Source organism: Xiphophorus maculatus, chromosome 3, assembly GCF_002775205.1.
Source record: "Xiphophorus maculatus strain JP 163 A chromosome 3, X_maculatus-5.0-male, whole genome shotgun sequence".
In the NCBI taxonomy this organism is placed as follows: Eukaryota; Metazoa; Chordata; class Actinopteri; order Cyprinodontiformes; family Poeciliidae; genus Xiphophorus; species Xiphophorus maculatus.
The window spans coordinates 22456714-22479237 of NC_036445.1; the positions used below are offsets into that span (position 1 = coordinate 22456714).

The 22524-nt window shown below is 38.9% G+C and overlaps 1 protein-coding gene across 1 annotated transcript; it reads left to right on the top strand.

The window, feature by feature from the left end:
* Positions 1-9489, top strand: LOC106700028 (non-canonical poly(A) RNA polymerase PAPD7-like). Its single transcript, XM_023331623.1, has 11 exons — positions 1-969; positions 1095-1218; positions 1857-1903; positions 2238-2358; positions 2485-2592; positions 2672-2800; positions 4900-5113; positions 5549-5672; positions 5764-5867; positions 6013-6194; positions 7183-9489. Exons 1-11 carry the CDS (start codon positions 287-289, stop codon positions 7762-7764), a joined length of 2418 nt encoding a protein of 805 aa, XP_023187391.1. The 5' UTR covers positions 1-286; the 3' UTR covers positions 7765-9489.
* Positions 9490-22524: the final 13035 nt, after the last annotated feature.

A 22524-nucleotide genomic window follows, 5' to 3' on the forward strand; every position in this document is an offset into this window, starting at 1 on the left:
CTCCAGCGTAGTGTGGGTGTGTTCAAAGATTTAAATCCCTGAGAGATGAGCGGTTGGTGAACCGTAGTGGTGTTGCTTGCGCCATATTGCCTGCCTTTTAAGGGGAGAGGAGTTCGGCCGACCCGCTTGACAAATCAAACCAGTCTCCAGACATGAAGCTTTTTGGAAAAATCTTGTAAAACGGCACCGCGTGATTCTTTCGTGTCCTAGAGTGTAAAGTGTCAAATTGCGAAGTTGCTTGCGTTGGTTATTTCTGTGTGGACGGTCCTCGGTAAACTCGCGTCCAATGGATCGCAGGACCGTTTGGATTCAACCGGAGCAGAAGGGACCGGCCACTTCCGTGTGGATGCAGGTTTGGGAGTCCTCACAGGCATTCGGAGCAAATTCCGGCCTCGACAACCGGCCTCACCACCAGCGCAACTTTGCGGTACTAAATGCAAACTTGGGCTCTTACGTCGAGAGCTGCGGGCATGTAGTGCCGACACCCGGGACTGTGTTTGGTAAACTGCCGCGGGCAGACGGCGGCGGCGGAGAGAGGGGAAGTGTCCGGAGGAAGGGCTCCTTGTCACCGTCCTCCTCCTCTCTGGACTCGGAGGCCGACAGCTCCTCTCCCCACGGCTCCTCGCTTCAGATCGACAGTCTGAGCGCGGCGGACGAGGCCGAGCAGTTTTTGCACTACGGTGAGCGGAAGGTGAACGAGAACAGCCTCAGACGGCCTTTCCACGCTGTTCAGCAACACTGTCGCAGCATGCAACAGCCCGGCGGCCACACCCCCACAGGGATGAAGAACCATCCAGGGAGCAAGCAGCACCACTATCAATCACATCCACCCGGCCGCAGGCGGCAGCTGAACAGGGCCAACACTTTCCACGGCTTCAACCCGCTCCTCTCCTACGACATCAATGCCCACTACGTGGACTCTTCCTATAGCCTGTGGAAAACCCGGCGCTACAGCCCGGGCATTAATGGGTAAGAGAACATGATGGTTTATCATTACCAGCTGCCGTATTAATGGATACGGAACACGTTGTCTCCTTTTTCACGTGAGCATTTTAACGTGTTTAAATTGAGTTTTTTCTCTCTTTCTTTTTCAGTTTACACGAGGAAATAATGGACTTCTTCAGCTTCATGTCCCCAAGACCCGAGGAGGAGGCCATGAGAAGGGATGTAGTGAACAGAATAGAAAGTGTCATCAAGGATTTGTGGCCTACAGCTCGGGTGAGTGGAACAGGAGAGTGTAGCACAGTTGAATACTGGAAGTATCTCTGGTGAATCCTGCTTTGATTCGTCTGTTTGGGGGGCCATATTACACTGAAGTGTTCTACTGAATTCTCAAGTTAATCACCAAAAGGTAGTGCTGTTCACATCCTAAGCAAATGACATAGCTCCAATTTTTAACCTTTTCTCTTCAGTGTTTTCTAAGCATTCACTTGAAACATTCTACAATTACAGTGCCATCATAACACTAATGTAAGACTTCTTGAGCATTAGCTAGAGTTCCTTTTGGATAGCTTTGTACAAGTGTAACTTTGCAAATCACAAGTCAATGTTGTTGGACAAACCTAATTTATCCATCAGTGTCGATGAATGATTTTAAAACCAATGCCACTGAATTATCTTTTCGTTAGCACTGTCTGGATTTCCAGCCATTCTCATAAGCCTGAATATTCTCCACACTCTAGCCTTATTTAAGTCCTCAGAAATGGATAGGCTTCAAGACTGGCATATTTTATTAAAGTGATACACTTTCCCACTGCCTGAAAGCTTTTGCATGAAAAAAAAGCTTTGTCTATATTGAAAATGATTTAAATGTATTAGAATTTAAATCCGGTTTGTATTGTTTCATCTCTCTGCAGGTGCAAATTTTTGGCAGCTTCAGCACAGGTCTATATCTTCCTACAAGGTATTTTTTTTTGTTCGTCTCTGCATCTCTGAATAAATATTTCTTTTAATGATTTTAATTTTTTGGAAGTGGAACATCACTAAATACTGATGTACCAAAAGTAGAGTTATTTGTTTTTGCCTGCTTCACTTTGGTCTGCATGGAAGCAGAAAGTTGATTTTTGATATTTGTTATATAATTTTCCACAGTGGAGGTGGAGATATGAAATGAGATGGATAATATACATTTTGTGCAGTTGTTTGCTTTGAAGCACCATAAGGTCTGTGTACTAATACCTACCACAGGTATAGATAAACCTTTAGGTAGCTGATGTTTGCATGTTTTATCTCCTCAGTGACATTGACCTTGTGGTGTTTGGGAAATGGGATCATCCCCCACTTCAGGATCTCGAGCAAGCTCTTAAAAGACACAATGTGGCCGGCAATTATCCTATCAAAGTCCTTGACAAAGCTACGGTGAGTAGTCTAAAGATTTTCTTTTTTCTTTTTTTCTTTTTTTAACCTTTGACGGGTGAGTTTATTCAGAAAATTGTCGAAACAAACCTCTTTTAAATGATTTGCATGTGTAATTCTTGATCTCAGGTTCCAATTATTAAACTCACTGATCATGAGACCAAGGTCAAAGTGGATATCAGCTTTAATGTGGAGACTGCAGTGAAAGCAGCACAGTACATCAAAAGCTACCTTAAGGTCAGTTTCAGGTATTTCATATTTTTAAAGGGCCCATTATAAATGTTTGGATTTGTAACACTTCCTTTTGGTTTTGTAGAAATACACAGTTCTTCCACCCTTGATCTTCGTTCTGAAGCAGTTTCTCTTGCAAAGGGATCTGAACGAAGTCTTTACTGGAGGCATCAGCTCATACAGCCTTATACTAATGGCCATCAGCTTCTTGCAGGTGCGCAAACACACATGCAGTATTCATGTTACAAAAATGTGCCTTTCCATTGTGACATGCTAATACTGACTCGCTGTTTTTGTGAAGTTGTATAATCTGTTGAGGAAAAATGTCGTACTATTAAAAATGTAATGTAAAAAATGCCAAAGAAAGTGAGCTCAAGGCTCCATGGCATATAGAACATTAAGCTTGAGAGTTGATGATGTTTATCTCTATAGCCACCCAAGAAGATGGTGATGGGAGTGCCCTATTGTGAATGCTGTGGCCTACACTGAGTGGTTTTTATATGGTCTTTTGTCTGGTAAAGTTGAGTAGAGATGAATGTTGCCTAGTTTGGACAATGATAAGCCCTGCACCCTACCTAGTGATTAAAAAAATGCTCCATGGACCTTACCAAGCTCCGCCCACAACCGACCCACGTGACAGCAAGTCTCACAAGCAAAGCCTCGCAGCGCGTTGTTTCTATGTAAACATGTCTTGATTAGTGCATCATTTCTTCCGGATTTTCACAATATATCAGCTACTATAATGGTCAGAAGAACTAACAAGCTCATGTCATCATCTGGGAGGAGGTTACTGGTTTCTCAGTCACAAGCTGGTTGCAAACCTGAGGCCAGCAGGTGTCAGTCAGTTATGGTAGATCTGAAATTTGGTTTGATGACGTCAATATGAGAAGCTACAGACTGATAGGAGGAACCAAAGAGCTCTGTAAAGGTAAAGGCAAATCTTCTGAAGTTGGGATATAATTCATTTAATTTCACATAATTATCGCGGTAGAAGCCATTTGTTTGTTAAAATTTTATGAAATATATTTGTTCTATTTGATGTTTGTTGTGAATGACGTAAAGTCACAAACGAACAAGGTAATTATAGTCCAACGTTTAGAAACTACAGCGGCTGTAAATCGCCACAGCAAAGGTAAACAAAGGTAAAATAACCCGAACAGGTGATCAACTCAAAACCACTCCTACCTTTTTACTCTCTCTCTCTTTGTAGTTTAAGCACACCTGTTACCGTGGCAACCGCCTGCGCCCCGCAAGATGAGCAACGATCACGTTAAAAACATAACATTCAGTCCGTTACCATATCAAGTTTCCAGGCTTGATATTTATTTTTCGATTATTAATCAGCGCTTCCCTGAACACAGCAATGGTTGATTGACTAGCTGCACTTGGTGCTAACGTGGCTAACACAAGTAACAGTTTAGTCCAAAGCCTTTTCTGCTAAAATAAAATCTTTAGTGTATGTCAGATACAGACACATTGCATATTGATCTGTTTAGCTAACGTAAGACTGTGTAGCAGACAGGCTTCAATGTGTAGAAGTTGTATCAGTTCTGCCATTATGCTGTACTTAGCTAAGGGGAAGCTGTATTTGTGAGACGGCACGTGACCACGTAGAATGGGCATCAGCCAATGAAAAGTGGCCCCTCTGGTAAGGTCTATTGGGATTCCAGTTTGCTTGAAAATTGCCATAGTGGAAAATGATGTGTTTTGACAAAGTTTCTAATAAAAATAAATTTTCAAATGTCACCCAGCTGGGCTAATTTTTGCTCAAGTTCTGACCAGCATTCTTACCCTGATGTGGAAGGAGATGTGACAGCATTTATAGCAAATGTGTCAACAGAGCACTTTGTTGGTAAAAGAGTTGACAGTCGCTTTTGGTGTTACAGAGCTGTTTTCAGGGCACACTAGCTGAATAATTAATTGAATACTCAAATGCATGTAGTTTATTTGGATAAAAATACATTTTGCTGATATATTTTTTATTATTATTTTGAAAGATTATGCTGCAGAATGTAAGCCTCTTGGAAGAAACTTCTCAGATAAAGCATCCGAGCGTCACTGTAGGCTCCCACTGGTGTGGCTCAGTCAAGTTAATTTGTGAAAGGCAGAGGCAGCTTAAATATGAGCTTTCATTTTGTCATGGAATTAAGTTAAAATACATTTTAGACATTTTACGATATGATTTCCTGAATCAAAGTTGTTCAGCAGGGATAATGAAAATTGCAAAAAACAAATTTTTCCCAGCACAGGAGCTCAAATTTTTGAGGTTTCTTTTCTACTTTTAACTGTTATGGTTGCTATCTTGTCAACTAGTTACATCCTCGGATTGACACACGGCGCACCAACATTAACCTGGGCATCCTGCTGATTGAGTTCTTTGAGCTCTACGGTCGTGACTTCAACTACATGAAAACAGGCATCCGAGTGAAGAATGGAGGAGCTTACCTGTCCAAGGAAGAGATTCTGAAAACGATGGACCACGGAAACCGGCCTTCCATGCTCTGCATAGAAGATCCTGTGCAGCCAGGTTAGAATTGGATGGAAAAGTGTAATTAACTGCAATGTTGAAATTAGACTTGTAGTTGGACAGAATCAACCCTGTGAAAGTGTTATCAGTGCAATCAGATTGAAGGTGGAATTGATATCTGCAACGAAATGAACAATAGTTCTATGATCATTTGCAGGGTAATTCAGTTACAAAAAGCAGAAAATTAAGTATTTCTGAGATTCAACATGGGGAATATGAGGGAGGGAGTTGGACATTTGCAGTTAACCAATTTTGGTTGTGAACTTATTTTAACCATTGATTTTTCTTTTTAAAAACTTTCTGATTGAATCCTTTATTTAAAAAGTGCTGCTTGAACATGTTTGTATCGAATGACTTTCACTTAAATTCTGCTTGTATTCAGACTGACTTTGTCCTACTGATGCATAGCTGACCTCCCTGTTCCGATCCTCACAGGGAACGACGTTGGCAGGAGTTCATATGGTGTCCTGCAAGTCAAGCAGGTCTTTGATTTTGCTTATATGGTTTTGAGCCATGGTCTTTCTCCTCTGTATGCATACCCAAACAAAGAATACGACAGGTTGGTGAATTGCATTTGAATACCAAAGTCTCTACATGGTTTAGTGTGTGGGAGTAACCTGCCTTTTCTTATATTTTTGGGGTTGCTGCAGTACTTTAGGACGGATTGTTAAAGTTAGCCCAGAGGTGCTGTCCTACAGGGAATGGATAATCAAGAAGTGGGGAACCAAACGGTGTGCCAAGCTGGAAAACAATGGTAAGTCTGTGTTCCACTTTGGATTGCTTTTATGTTCTGTTTGGAAAATTTAATTTTATTATTGTAAGATGACGTTTTTGTTGGTCTTAACAAGATGTCTGGTCATAACGAACATCTCTTAACTAGATGGTTGCTTTTTTTATAGCTGTAGAGACCTGTGAGCAGGAGCTTGCCAGAATGATGCTGATTGAGGATCAAAGAGACTCCCCCTCTCCTCTGAGCTCGGACTCCCTTTCACCTCCTCCAGTGTTTCCTCCCAGCCCTCAACACCATTCTTCGTCTTCCTCAGCGTGCTCACTTTCATCTTCTTCCTCTGGGAGCGACATTGTAAGGCCGTATCCGTTTATGTTTTCATTTGAGGAAATGTAATGCTAGCACCACTTTTTATATATTAGAATATTGTTACTAAGTTAATATAGTTTAGTAATTCAATGTAGAAATTGAAACTATCAGAGTTATTTGAAATGCTCATTTCTGTAAAATGATTAAGGCTTACATCTAATGAAAACATGCAAGTCAGGTAAAAGTTTAAATGTTAATTCTTAAAATAATACAATTTTAATCCTGAAATGTAAACCCACAGAAAACTACATTCATGCAGTGAACAGTATTTTCAGTGGGTGCTTGGTCCAGACTCCTTTTTGCACAAACTTCTGCTGCAAAGCAGTTTGGCATGAAGGAGATCAGGTAGGGCCTTTCTGGTTGGCACTACCTCTCAATTCCAGATTTAACCTTCAGAAAACACTTATGTGATTGCACTTAATGATCTCCCAATAAAATGCATAATTTACCTGCACCTGAAAAGCAGACATTGAAATACTGAGCGATAGGTTTGTACATTTTTCTCCTTGACCCAAGTTAGACATCTTTCTACTTAAGAAATGGCTCAACAAAAGGACTACAGAAGTTGTAGCCTATAAGTTGGATACATCGGTTTGTGGTAGCTACTGAAGTACTGACACCCGCCATAGTTCACACATTCACACATCTTTTCCAAACTTTTGACCTCCCCCAGAGAAGTCTCCATTGATAATCTTGGAGTCTGTAGGTTATGCAATGGCAGTAACATTCTGTTTAAAACCACACTTTATGTCCTAAAATTATATTCTGGTTTTCATCAGCTTTTAAGCCATAATCATCAAACTGAACAGAAATGTGTGCTTAAAACTGAGTAACTGTAAGAAATCTGAGTTTCACTTTTTAAATTAGGTTACTAATAATGTTGTTCAAATTGAATGAGAAACCCTTATAGATGCTGCCTTCTATTTCACCTTATTTGAGCCTCAATGCTTTCTGTTATTCTGTCTTTCATTAGGAGTCTGACTCTCCAAAAAGTAGCAACAGTTCTATCCAGCTCCATACTCTCACCTTGGCTTCAATCCATTCAGTGATCCAGGTGGCTACTGACCTGGGGGCCACACATCCAGCGAGCTTTTTGCACACTTCTCACCCCGCACCCCATGTTCAAATGCCTCTCCCGGAAAACCTCACCATCCCTCCTTCCAATTGCCAGTTCTACCATGAGAACCCTCCTTCCATTAGCGTTGTGCACCATCACACGACGCATGCCGCACAATTCCCCCAGCAAACTAAGCCACCAAGCCCTCTCCTTGCCCACCTAAACCACTCTCAGATAGGTGGGCCGCTGCACCACCCGTACGCCCAGAGATCCTGTTCCCAAGGCTCACTAGAGCCTCACAAGTTTGGCTCTAAGCACAACCAAACTGGTAACATCCAATGCCATAATATCTCTCAAAGCAACTTCAGTCTTCAGCACAGGCTGGTTCACCAAGCTCACAACGTGGTGCCATGCTTCAGGAACCAGCACCAGTACAACCGCAACACGTGGCGACGCAGAAAGAAAGACATGGTCCCAGCTCTGAATCAGAGCCAATGATGGAAGTCAGTCGTAGCACACATTCTGCTGTTGAAGGGTCTCCAAAACGCATCTGCACTTGTCCCCCAATTCACGAGTTGGTATGAGGTGTACCCCATTGCTTATTTAGGACCATGCAAAAGAACAGAAAAAACTCTTAAGGTCTTAACCATGCTCATGTTGGTCTATCAGTCTAAACTCAGTGGCCCTCAAACCAGCCTAAACTCAGTTGATGAATTGGTGATCAGCCTACTGGGCCTGCCTCACCGGCCTCATCTCCAGATTGCAGAACCGTTCAGTATTTAGTGTCCATGCAATTTGAACATCATGTGCCATAGTACTGTTGTGGTTCATTTAAGCCTGACACTCCTTGAACTTTTTGATTTTTATTGAGCCTTTTTTTATTATTAGGTTTTGGTCTATTGAATGTGTCTCCCTCTTTAGCTCTAATGCTTATTCGGAGCTCTTAAAAGTCCAGCATCTCTTCTAGAAATTGTACTCTGGACCGAAGCGAAGCACTACACTTTCCTTCTACCTATGCAGCGCAATGCTGACAATGTTTTTTGATGTGATGGCACAAAACGGACATTGTCTCAAGTGGTTACACTGTGAAGACTGGTCTGAATGTACACTTTTTGTGTGTGGGTATGTTGGTCATAAACTTTTTTTTTTTTCTTTCCTCTTGCTTTAGACTCACCTGGATTTTTAAAATGTTGTTTTCACATTGGTACCATCGATACTGCAGACTTTGCCACCTTATGTTTTTGTTGCAACAATGTGCAATATTACCGAGATTTTATTTCACATATAATTTTTTTAACCTTCGTTGATGTGTGCAATAGATTGATTCAAGGGCCTAGACAAAGCAAGTGTGTTTGTGTGTGTATGAGAGATCTTCCTGTAAAAGGAGATGGTATGGTATAACGTTAGACATGTGCCAAAAACCCTTGACTCAACATTTACTCACTTGAATTTTTCCACATTATCACTTGAATTTTGCCAACTGCCTGTCCAAAAGGTTTTATTTTTATTTTAAGCCCCAGTACTATTTAGCAGAGCTCAAAACCATCTTCAGTCATGTTTTTCTCATGACATTTCAGAAGTAGTTGGTGCTATTTTATACCAGCAAAGTGCTTGTTTTCTGCCTTATGAATGTTCTGATTCTGTTAAAGCAGCAGGTTAACTGCCTTCTTAACTGACCAAATGTTTTTTTGTTTTTTTTTTTTTTCCTTGTGTGGAGCCAGAGCTTTCTGTATATGTTTCAGTAAGCACTGCCAGGGTTATTGAGGTGCAAGCTCAGTGAGCAGACTACTATTGCTGTTGGTAAATGTCAGTATTGCCATCATGTTTTTTTTTTTTTATTATTATTATTATTAGTCTGGTAAGTAAATCTGCGAAATGGTTGTAGGTCTTAATATTTTACAATTTACACATTGGTTTACTGAAATGCGAGGGCTTCCACATATGGAAGTTTTTTAGCAGATTCACAGCGAAATTTGAGAACTTGTTTTGAAAGTCGAATGTGCCTCCTGTGTACAAAACCCAACATGCTTTTCTTAACATTATTCCTTGGTTTTCAACGCTACTTTTCAAACTATTTTCTGGGTTATTACCACATTGCATCACACCAAATCCCCAGATCTCTGTATGAAGGATGGGTTATAATGTGTAAACAACTTGCATTTCAATGCATAACTTTTTTTTAAATGTCAGTTTTCTATTTTTTTAATAAACATTTTAAAAAGCTATAATTTGAGTGAAGTTAGAATTTTTTTTTTCTTATCTGACCAGTGTTCATTGCTTCATTTTATACAGTGCAGACCAAACATTTGGACGCACCTTTTAATTCAATGAGTTTCCTTTATTTTCATGACTATTGACATTGTAGATTCACACTGAAGGCATCAAAACTATGAATAACATAACATGTGGAAATATGCACTAAACAAAAAAGTGTAAAACAACTTAAAATACCCCTTATATTCTAGTTTCTTCAAAGTAGCAACCTTTTGCTGTGATTACTGCTTTGTACACACTCTGCATTTTCTTGATGAGCTTCAAGAGGTCGTCACCTGAAATGGTTTTCACTTCACAGGTGTGCCCTGTCAGGTTAATAAGTGGGATTTCTTGCCTTATAAATAGTCATGAAAATAAAGAAAACTCATTGAATTAGAAGGTGTGTCCAAACTTTTGGTCTGTACTGTATTTAATGAGCTGCAATGATTTAGTGTTGAAGAGTTTACATCATTGCCAGAGGTGTGCCGATCGATCGGCCACCGATTATAGTCGGCCGATTTCCGTGAAAAAGTGTATGAGCGGTGATCGCCGATCACGTTTACCTCACTTCGCAGCCTGCGTGTGCACTTTATTTCGTCTTTCCTTCACAGGGCGCAAGTGCGCACAAATCCTGTCGCGTGGAACTATAACGCTCAAACTATCTCGGGGGTGAAGCACGTCAAAATACATCAACACAACAAATCTGATATGGCATTAAAAAAAAAAAAAAAAAAAGCACCTGACGGAGTTTGGCTACATCGAGGCTCAATGCAGGGAACAAAGGGACATCCGGAGCGGCCAGATAGCTGGTAAAGCAGCGCACAACTACCAACACTCACCCCGATTAGCATCACGGTCAGAAAGCTAAACAAATAACCCGAAAAATAATTCAAGTCTTGGAGCTGGCGGTGTAAGACGCTGGGTTCCGCTCTGGCTCTTGCACCGCTGCTACGCGCCACTGGTAGTAATATTTCACAGACAGAGCGCCGCTCAACCTCCTGCTTAAAGCTGCAGCATGTAACTTAAAAAGAAAAAAAAAAGATTTTAGATATGCATTAAAATATGTCTAAACTAAGTGAATTTATTGCTAGATAATTTTTCCATTTTGCCAGATAACATAGTATCATTTATACCCAAAGTGAAAAAATGAACAGCCATTCCAGGCGATCGGAATCGGCAGCAAAAAAACTCGATCGGAGCATCCCTAATCATTACATTAGAGACAAACATGTCGAAATGAAACCTGCGTGTCTGCTACTATTTATACACAAATATCCTATGTGTAGTAATAATTGAATTCTTTCACTTTCATGGGGCAGCTGCAGTAAACTATTTACAGTTATGTTTTAAGAGAGATGGATGGAGGGCTGAAGAGTGTGTGTGTGTATGTATATATATATATATATATATATATATATATATATATATATATATATATATATATATATAAACTAAACGCTGTCTCCTATTGGTCAGTTCTGCCTAGTTGTCCAGTCTGGAAAATGGAGCCTTGAGCACCTTGTGAAAATACATTCTTAGATTTTTATTTTATTTAAATGACAGAACTAATTTGCACAGCACCAGATGATGCCATTTGATTACAAATAGTTTCAGTGAAATGTGTGTGATTAATGAGCTTTGGATTCACATGGCACCGGAGGACATTCACCTTATTATAAAACCTTGTAGGTAGATGTAAAGATAAACATAAATGCTGACTTGTATTGAATAGAAATTTGGTCCATTTTGGTCATCTTCTAAAGTTAAATGGCAAACATCAATCATATTTGCTTTTTAAAATGGTGTAATTGAAGTGAAGTGAACATGTGTTTTTGTTTTGAATTTTAATGTGAAAAGTTGTTTTTTTTTGTTTGTTTGAATTTGAACAGTAAAACGCAGCAGGTCCAACAGAACCATGAACAGTGGCTGTGTAACCAAAATAGGAACACCTTTCAAGCGTCAAGTTAAGAGTTTGGACCATGTATACTTTGTCTTGTTCCCTACTGGCACATATTAACAGAAATGTTTTCATATCAAGGTGCAACACATTTTAACAAAAAGAGGCAATGCTTAACTAGGGAGTCAGTAATGAGGTTTAAATTAAACAAATCGTGATGGAAAAGCAACATGAAATGAAGACAAATTTTTTGTGGTAGAAAGTTGAAAATGTCTGTTTTTACAACATTTATTTATTTCAGCAAAGAAAAACTCAGATTGGAAGCAAACTGAACATTTCCAAATAGTGTTATTAGAAGAACAAATGAATGTGAAACAATACTCTTAAACATGATTTCAATAATTTCAGTTTTTATCTACGTATATCTTTCATAGCCTGCATTGTCATGGGTCCTAAGAAGCTGTGCGTTCAAATGTGATACCTCATTATTACTGAGGGGGGCAGTAGTGGAGCGTGGTCTGCTGCAAAGGAATCAAATCAACGCCAGAATTCAGCAAATATGACAGAAAGGAAATATTCTGCGCAAAACACATTCACAAAAAAAACAAAAAAAAGACCAGAGTGGCTTGATGTCTGAAACCCTTTTTTTTTGGGACTCTATAAAATCTTTAGGTTTAAACTTGTTGACAATACCACCAGGATACTGAATAATACATTCACTTGCTTTTAATATCTTCCCTGACGATTAAATTTTTTGGCACCGCTACAGCTCGTAATATTGTTAAAAGCCAGCTCTCTATCCTGATGGATATATTATCCTGATTAGATGAGCTCAGGACAGCACTGAAACCTAATAATGCGGGATATCTGCAAAGAAAAATCTCCACACCCAGCTAAGAGGATGCATCTCTGAGAAATTTAGTCTCCTCCGTAAATCGTGTTAACCCATGCAGCTAAAGTTGGAACAGGGTTTCTGTCTCCATCTAAATGCACGTTGTCAAATAAATAAATAAATTTAAAAAATCGATGACGTCGAGTCCTTTGAGGGGGTGGATGGTGGAGAAGTAGCCAGCAGCTCTAAACCTGCTGCTGAGATTTGTATTACCTCACAGAATAACAACATAAATATTTTCACTGTGCTAAATTCATAAAAAAAAAATCAGGAAGATTTCTGTCCTTAACTCTTCCTTTTGACCTAGCCTTAGGAGAACGAAATGTAAGCTCTTTGTGACTTTTACTCCCAAATCAATACAACACCAACGTGCTAAAACCCGTCACATTGAAACAATCTCCAAAGTTCTGTCTTCCACATCCCACAGGCATTAAAAATAAAGTTCTCGCAAGCACAGATCAATAGTTTTGGATTCGTTGCAGCTTTTAGCGTCTTTGTTGCTGACAGTTAAAAATGATTTGCATGTCACTACAATCAAACGCACTCGCTGGCCCTCAGCAATGAGCCATGATTAGGTTGTTAAAGTAAATTGATTTTGCAAATAATATTGCACAAATTACAATAATACAAAAAAGAGGTGGGTCAACTGGCATGCTAATAAAAGATTTGAGTGAGTGCATTTCTCGACTTTATAGTGAAGCCTTGCAGCAATGTTAAGCATTTTATGAGGCCTTTGATGATTTAACAGACTACTTTCCACCCAGAGTTGGTTATACCCACTGAGAGGGTTAAAATGCACTCCAACAATGATCAATTTGTTACAAACTCCGTTCAGTCTTTGCATTACAGTACAGATCTAAGTAAACAATTCATGCAATGCCCACAAAAGAGCTGAAAGCAAAAAACTGTAAAGTAAAATAGAGGTGTGAAGCTGCACTGGGGAAAACAGTGGGTTCCAATAACCTGACAATTTCAGAGCAGTGGTTTTGACCTCTATGAGAATGAAAGCATTTGATGTGCTTAGAGATTTTAAAGAATACAGCACTGGCTCTTGACCAAACACAGCTTGCTTCAAGTGCCCAAAGGACACAATTCTGATTGTGCTGAAGAAGATTCCTAAACACCTGAAAGGAAATGAGTGTCAGCTTTTGACTTTTCCACACACCTGAATGTAATAGCTATTGCGGTTTAACCAAAGTTTTAATTTTAAGGGCTGCATTTTAGATTTTTCAACCAACAGGGGAAACAGAATCAGAGTTAATAGCTTTTGTCTGAGTTCTGTTCAACTGGCTCACCAGAAGGCTGTGTGCTCTCACCCCTGTTGTTAACTTTGAATACCAATATGTGTGAGAGCAATTTCAAAGACCGCTTGATTATTAAGTATGCTCACCACCATAATTGTAAGTTAGCTCCATGGCAATAGGTGCCGGCCAGGTTCAGTCGTGAAGACTCGCATGTCTAAATCGACACCTAAAGAAGAAAGGACATGGTCAATACCCCAGAGTCAACCATAATTAATGGAAAAACCACTGAACAAGTGCAGTCATACAAATATCTAGGGTGAGTGTTTGATTCAAGCTAAATTAAAAAAAAAAGTGCATGTGTGCAGAAAGGAACAGAGCTTATACTGTCTATTGACGTTGTTCCACTTCCAAATTCAACAGAACTGATTAAATTATTTTACAGAGCTTTGATTGAGTTGTTTCTTTGTTTGCCTGTTTCTTTTTTTCTTTGGTTTAATGATTTGGCAACCTGCAACCCACTAAGCCAAGTGGTGAAATGGTCAGGCTGATTTACTTGAGATTCTTAGATGAGGCTGGAGTCGCTGTACAAAAGACTGCTGTTGCTCATGCTGGCTCCTGCATGTTGAAAGCTCCTACTGTGTCCATGTTAACATCAGACCTGGACCACAGAGCAGCAGAAGGCAGTGAAATTGTATTGTCTTTCACATCACGTAGTTGGCTTGTTGCATGTGAATAGATCAGCTGGGGAAGAAGTCAAGCTATCTCTGTGAATGATGTTTCGACCATGTACACAACCTTTTCTGGAAAAACTACACCTTGGTCCCCAAGATCTCAGACCAATCAAGCATCTTTGGAAAAATGCCCCACCTTTCAACTTAAACGATGTAAAAGATTTGCTGCCAATATCTTAATTCTAGATGTAATGATAAAAATGTAAAGGTCTTGTGGAGTTCATCCCTCAACAGGTCAGGGCTTATTTGGAACCCAAATGGGGACAAACACACCATTTGGCATCATGTCAAAATAGCATACCTCATCGGTTTTCATTTATTACATATGTAATGTTATTAAAAGTTTTTAGGCCTTTTGGTTCAGAGTTTCTGGCAGAACTTCTCCCCCGTCTAAGATGCAAAGAGAGCCCAAGATCTAGTGAGGTAAAGACACCAGCAACCCTCAAAATACTGAAGAAACATTTGCATTAGCATCTTAAATTACAATATTAACTGCCATTGAACCTAAAATTGGAAGCAACTCTTTCGAGAACAAGGCCTTACCTAAGATAAGGATGTAAAATGTAACAGTCCCAACATTATCTACTGTCACTTAGCTAGAGATATTGCACAGAAAACTTGCAACACAATCATTTTTTGTTGTTTTGTGGCCTACTTTTCTTTCCCGTAAATGCTAAAAGCTTTATGCTGACAACTGATGCTTATTGTCACAAAATGAAAAGTGCAGCTATGCTCTTATCTGAGCTCTAATCAGGAGTGAAGCCTATTTGCTGGAATGTCTCAGGTCTGTTGCTAAGGCAAAGATAATCGCTACTTGAAAAAAAGAAAAGATTGATGCAGTGAAATAAACCAAAACATGCAGCTGATACTTAAGTACAGCCATTATGTTTTTGTGAGCTTTTATTTTATGAGATTTGCTTATATTTTCATTAAGTGCTCCAGACCCCAGCTCTGAGAGCTACCCTATAGGAAAAAAAAGTTTGATCTCTGTGTTACTAATTATCTGCAAATATATTTACAATACTGAGGATTATTTGAGACACAGTGAGATAATGACCAAAAGGTCTGTTGTTTTAGGTCTGAGAGACTAACCACGTATTCTTCAAACACTCCATTAAGCTCGAGACTCCAATGTCATTTAAAGGGTCAAGTGTAAAACGTGTTTATTTGGATATTAACTCCTATGGTTCATTTTATATCCCACACACTTGATTTGTCAACAATTAGCTCTCCCGTTGCTTATTCAGGGAATAGTGATGGCAGGTTTTTTCCGTTGCTTTGTTTTTCCTCCCTATTACTCTTTAAGTCTGCCTCTGTCTGCTACTCTTCCTTTGTATTTTCAGGGGATACAAAAGGAAATGTGATCAAAGGTGGTTCTGGCTGATTCCATCTGTTGTGCACTCAAGACATATGGAAGGGACATTTTTCCAATTATGTTATTTACCGCATAAGAGCCAACAACATGGCAATGATGATCCCAGAATCTCCCAAACAGCGTTGACTAATGCAGAGCGCATAGCACAATGTGAAGGGCGACTTTGTCAAGTGAAACCCTTACTTTGATATCTAAATTATCTTTATACTAGCCATAGTCTTTACAGTCATGCACTAATGAAACCATTCACATTTATTCTTATTTCCATTTCGTGTTTTTACCGCATGTTCTCTTTTATTGGCTTCAGTGTTTTGACCATTATTTTCTTTTCTATAATTTATTGCTTGTAGCCCCAGATATTTATATTTTTCAGTGATTCTGTGCTCATTTGGATGTTAGTTCAGTGTGTTTGGCTTGGTGAGCGCATTAGAGGGAATTGTTCAATGTGGCCATGTGATTCTTTCTTGTTTCTCAAAAGCCCTGATGGATTTCTGTCTCGGTTTGTCAAAATAGATCCATTCATGGTAGGATAAAAATCCCAAATGAACCACAGACACAAGTATTCAGCCAGTTTTACAAAAAGTCTATTATACTTCTAATAGTGGCACTATTTTTCTGCAGCCTAAGGTTGGATGAACTGAGTGAATAAGGCCATAGTTGCATCTGTATTTGCAGAATGTTTCTCTTATTTTTTGACATTTCCTTTTGTAGCCTGTACACCGCGTTCATTTCTTCAGGTTTTCTTCCCTCCTGTGATGTGTCAGAAATTTGTTTTTGAGACGTGACCCTTGTGAACCAGTGTGTTAGCTGAAAGATGTTTGTCACAGGTTTTCTGAAGGCATGAGGTATAAATATATCGAGCTCAGAAAGGTCAACGTGTGCAGCTAAGATTTGTATACACCTGCATGGAAATACATGCACATATGTCGGCACATTCACATGGTTAAAATAAAAAAATTCAAGTATGAAGTCTGAAAGTCAGTGAAAACAGTAATGGAGAAAGTATGTGAGCACGTGGTAATGTGCAATCGAGAAAATCTCTGAGGCAAAAAGGAGCAGTATGCCTGTGGAGGACAGCAGAGACAAGTTCGTTGGGACTCAGGTTAGAAACCTGAGGGCCGTACCACATCCTTCAGTGTCCCCTATCAGTAATTAGTGTTGCATCTGAAAGGTAAAGGACCAACCTAACCACAAAAGGTCCTGAAGGGAGTCACAACAATTAAAGCACAATTCTAGTCGGATACAAGCCAGCAGGATTTAATTTTGGGAACAGCCACAAGGTCTGCACCTTATAACCTGACAGACTGGATCGCTTCACAGACTGTCCTAATTGGTCTGGGTAAGGAAATTCTTCCACGCTTTGTTGACTACCAGTAGGTTTTGAGTCTGATTTTTAATTGGACTGGGAGCCAGCGATATAATTTCAATACCCGTTACTAATTTTCACATTTCTCAGCAAGAATTGTAGCTCCTGGATTCTTCCATGATACCTTACTTTTTGTCTAACTTTTTTTTTTTTTTTTACATAGTTGTCTAGTTTACACAGTATAGTTGCATAGGATTGGACAAATGCTACAGAACAAACCTGGTAATGTCAGTGATGAGAATGTGTCTAAATCACACTTCATCACTGTGCTTTGATGAAGCTTGGCAAATATTTCAGTGTTGTAGTTGAGTGTCTGCACATTCAGCAGTTAACAATTTGCAAGAGTCAAATAATTACGTATAATTGCACCTGCCATCCAGAGAAAGATACAAAGAGCTTCATAAATAATAATTACTTTTAACAGTATAAATCAGGGGCATGAAAAAGCTTCATTCATGTCTCCACTAGTCATTAGCTAAGAAGGAGCTGGTTCACACATCATCAGAGTCACACATGGGACAAACACACACACACACACACACCCACACACACACACACACATCTGGCCTGCATGTGTTTAAACTGTGAGAGAAAGCCAGAGTAGAATGCACGAATGTCCCAGCAGAACGTCCAAACTGTGTGGAAAGGTCCAGGCCAGGATTTAAACCCAGGACCTGTTTGTTGTAGCTGTTTTAGCAAGTGTCACACTGTACAGCCTCATAACAGAAACTATGTTTTCTGCAACTTTTAATCAATAAAAATATATCTGAGTGATTTTGGGGAGATTGAATCGAGTTCTGTATAATTTATGGGGAATCTTTCACACATAGAATTTACGACCCATGTGTTTGCAGCAGGATACAGAACTGCTGCAGATGGTTTTCTGTGCAAAGTCATTATTTTGTGTATTAGAAGCATTTTGAAGAAGGAAAATGGATAAGAGTTTACATTTATAAAATGTGCAACATCTGAACTGAACCTATAATAGGAATACATTTGTAGTACAGTACAGAATAAAATAAATGAGTCACTGTGACACTGACATTTTGTTTCTTCATTTGAGGTGTCTGTGACTTCCTTACCCTGCTTTTTAGGTAGTGACACAGGACATTATTTTAATTTAAGCCCCTCAAAAAGTAGAAATTAAAACAAAGATACAAAGAGCAGCATAAATAATAATTACTTTACCATTGTATGGATTGTAGCAGTTGTTTTTATTAACTGCATGTAAAAATCCAAGATTGTCTCTATTGTCACTGTAAATGAAAGACGACATTTTTTAAAAATTTGTTTTGCTGGAATAATATGTGGAGAGACACATACTTTTTTGCAAACTCTAATATAAATGAAAATATGTGTGAAGTAAAAATAGTATAGAAGATATAAAAAAACATATAGTTCAGCTTAACAATTCACTTTAATGCCATGGACATAATTTAATGTATGCCTGACAGCCAATGGAAAGTACATCTTTTACAATGTTGTAAAAGATTTTTTGCTAAATTCTTTGTTTGTTTTTTTAAATGTTATTACTTGAAATTCAAACAAATATTGTTTTAATATTTGTTTTATGATAGAAAAATAAACACATTGATAGCAAGAAGCATCTGTCTTCATTTCAAGCTGGTAAACATTGCAGAGCTTTCTGCAGTACCGCTGATTAACATTTCCCTCGGGAGTTTATAGATCAAAAGCACTTTCAACAAGCTGGAAATATGTTGCCAAATCATTGTGGATTATGGTATCTGCTGAAAGTTTAAAATATGCTTACAGCTTGTTTGTTTATGTTTGCAGGCTGTTAACTCTGAGGGTTTTTTTTTTCTATTAATGTGTCATCTGTTGACGACACATGACAAAATTTTGTTTTTTATCTACTCTGAGTGGAAAGAAGAAATAAATCCAACTGGTTCCTTGCAACATGCAGATCAGTCTCAGAGCACCAAAACAGCAGCAAATAAGTTAAAGGTAAAGACATTTTTACTGCATTTAGCAACAATACACTCCATATATCGGATTAAACGTGACATAATGTGAAACGGAGAAAGTTGTGACAATGTTTTAGTTCCACTACTGAGTTAAGAAATAGTCTGCGAGAAGAGTGACAGGTAAATTATGTGTTGGATGATTAATTTTTCTTGGCAAAGATTCAGATCGTTCTCAAATGTCACTGGAAAAACAGTTTTATGACAGCGGCTGATGCCTTTTAATTGCCTAATTTTCTTATGAACAGGTTTGAGGCGAAATAGATTAGAAGATAAGATATACCCATCAAATTTCTGACCCTCGGCGATAAGGGAGGGCAACATTTGGAGTGTCTGCACTCGGGTGAGACATCAAGCTTCTTGCATCACCTGTCACAAAGTTTCAGTTATTGATTTTCTATTGATAGCGATGACCATGAATTTGTCGCACAGTCATAAATCAATGACCTAATGCATTTTTTTGTTTTGATTTTTATTTACTTAGGTGGGTTTAGAGACTCCGGGGAAACAAATCTTGTATCCTAGTAATCTTGTCACACCACTACTCTTGCTTACTTGTATAAAATAAATTGAGTACAGTACAAACTAGACTGGGCTGGTCTTCAAAATTGACTTCCTCTGGCTTTCTTTCACCAGCGGGATTCTTCTTATTATGCCTCCATTAAGGCCAGTCTTGTGGATCAGTTGTCCACACTGGATCTCTGCAGCTCCACTAGAATTACCATGTGGAGCTCTTGGCTGCTTCTCTAATTAATTATCCCATTTGCGCAGCCTGTCAGTTTAGTGTCAGTTTAGAGGTATAACATAAAATCATAATCAAACATATTCGCGGCTGTTTTTTCAGCTCGACAAAATGAGAAAGAGATTTCAAGGGGCAAAAACTACATTTAAGTCACAGCACGACTCACCTGATCTCCTTCTACTGCATGACTCTAGGCAATCAGGAAGTGTTGCTTAGTTTTTCTCTCCCGAATATCTCATGACATCTCAGTTTGGCTGACATGTGTCTCACACTCCAGGCAGCTGTCCCCCTTAAATGTTGCCAAGACTTTAATTACTGATCTTGTTCATTAACACATCCTGCTTTACATGCTAGACAGTCAGCAGTGTGATGTGGACTATTTGAGGATATGTCATACAGCGAGTGCATGTGTCATCTCTCTGTCACACTCACTTTATAGCTGCTAGCCACGCAGTATGAAAAGCTGTTTGATGGAGACGATTTCACGTTTGATCTGCAGCTGCTTGTAGAAATGTCGTAGATGGACCTTTACGTACTGTTTTTAGCAATTAGTCTGTTTTCTCCGAAAAAAGAAAAATGTATTAGCTTGGCATGAGTCTGCTGAAAATGTTTCATGAAAACAAAAACACGGTCACCTTCACAGTAAATGGTTAAACTTGAATAAATATAGGTATTATTTATTTTTTTTGATATGGTCTTTTTAAAATAATTGATCTGCATATAGATTGCAATATAATAGTTTTTAAGTAGTTTCATATTTGATTCAACTTGCATGAAAATCCCTTTCTTCGTACCAGTTGGCTTTCCACATAGAATACCTTTTGACTCACAAAGATTCTGCACAGATTTCTAATGCTCACCTGTATAGTCAAATCATTAACTGGCTTCACGGTGCACACAAAAGTATTCATACCCCTCTTATCTTATTCACTTGGCCTTTAACACAAAATCTCTGTCAAATACATTTTTGAAATTTGTGGTTCTCTCTTGACACAAATTTCAAGGCACATGAAGACCTTGTTTCAGGCAAAGCAAAAAAATATATTCATACTTCAAGTATTCATTTCACTCCCATATTCTAATGTATGAACTTAGACTGGTGCTTCAATTCACCACACTTCACAGATCCAGTGTCCTCTTCTGGTTGCATTAGCTATAGGCAACAAAACATTCAGCTGTGCAGCTCACCCTTGGCATTATCTAATGCCTGCACAGAACATCACTCAACCGTGAAAGACAGAAAAAGCTCCCAGCATTGCACTAGTTCACCGGTCTATGGTTGGACTGACAGAATAACGGTTTCTTTTGTTTGACAGTGTTCGTCAGAGCAACGTCCTCCTACAAAAGGCCGATAAGAATGAAGGCTTACACACACAAAAAAAGACGCAAGTCCCATACAGCTGAACCCCATCTGCACTTGCCTGCTAATTTATTTTCATTCAAGTTTATTCTCGGTACAGAGGACACGTGGAAAATGGAGCTCAAGAGCTTAACAAGATAACTGTGCCAAGAGTTGTGTCTTTTGTGGGTTTGTATCTGTTCAGCATTGGAGGTGATTTTCTCTGTGTGGTTTAGAAAAGACAGGAGGAATGTTTCATTAAGAAAAAAATATACTTGTTCAGTTACATTTTTTATGCTAAACTCTGTGATTCCTGAGTGCCAGCTGATGCGGCTGCGGCTGCTGCTGCTGAAATTTTGGAAGAGGAAAAAATATCTGATATGATTACTATTGTTAGAAACCTCCAGCTATTATCACACTTCCTAAAACAAATGCTTTATACACTGAAATGTATCACTCATTTGATGTGATAGGAGTGAATAAAAATGGCATTTTCAATAAAAGACTTGCGGCATTTTAACTCACACAACCGTTTGTAATATTTAAGAACATTGTAGCTTTTTGTGATGCATATAAACTTTGTGATTTCTATCAAGTCAGAGAAGACTGCCAGAAGATGTGAGTGAATCTACCTGTGTGAGCAGCGCTTTTTAGAACTGTGAACCTCATCATTGTTTCTCACCACAACTACCTGTTGCTCCCCGGAAAAACGCCTTGTTAACTTCACTGCATGCTGCCTTCCCTCAGCCTCTACGCTCACACGACCAGGCTTCACAGCCCAGTACGCTTCCATGGAGTTGGAGGAGATCAGGCTGAGTCAGGAAGAAGAGAGAACGCTGTTCTAGATTTGTATCAGGAGCTAAAAACATTAATCTGCAACTGAATGGTTTTTTCCCCCTTACAATCTTTGAAATGACATAATGCATGCTACTTGTTGCACTTTACCTCCTATCCCTTCCAAAAACAACACCAAAAAAATAATATATATATATATATATATATATATAACAGACATCAGTCAGTGCTCAATGAAATTTACAGGATTTCTTGATAGAGGGACAAGTAGAGACATTCATTATCATAATACTGACTTCATGAATTTTAAATCAAACTAAAATCAACTCTAAAGTCATTATTGTGCCTTTGGAAATAGATGCTAGAGTAGAAAAATATTAGCAATGAACATCTTTTTATTCCACTTCAACGCATTTCATGTTGAAATTTAAATACGGCTTTATTATACAGTAATTCATTAAAAGAACATCCCAGACCCACCAATTGCCCTTGAGTATGTTGTTATGCAAAACATTGTGACCAGCATGCAAACCTCGACTGGTTTGTGGCTGTACAGTCCAATACACATCAAACTGCGATGCACTGTGATCAAACCTCACATTTGTCCAGACAAGTATTTGTCTCTGTTGTTTGTCTGATCAG

Bases quoted from the DNA above. Each gene is read 5' to 3' on its own strand.
- LOC106700028 (XM_023331623.1), top strand. From the start codon at position 287: ATGGATCGCAGGACCGTTTGGATTCAACCGGAGCAGAAGGGACCGGCC. The intron at 2,359-2,484 runs GTGAGTAGTCTA...TCTTGATCTCAG, and splicing joins AAGTCCTTGACAAAGCTACG to GTTCCAATTATTAAACTCAC. The intron at 2,801-4,899 runs GTGCGCAAACAC...CTTGTCAACTAG, and splicing joins TGGCCATCAGCTTCTTGCAG to TTACATCCTCGGATTGACAC.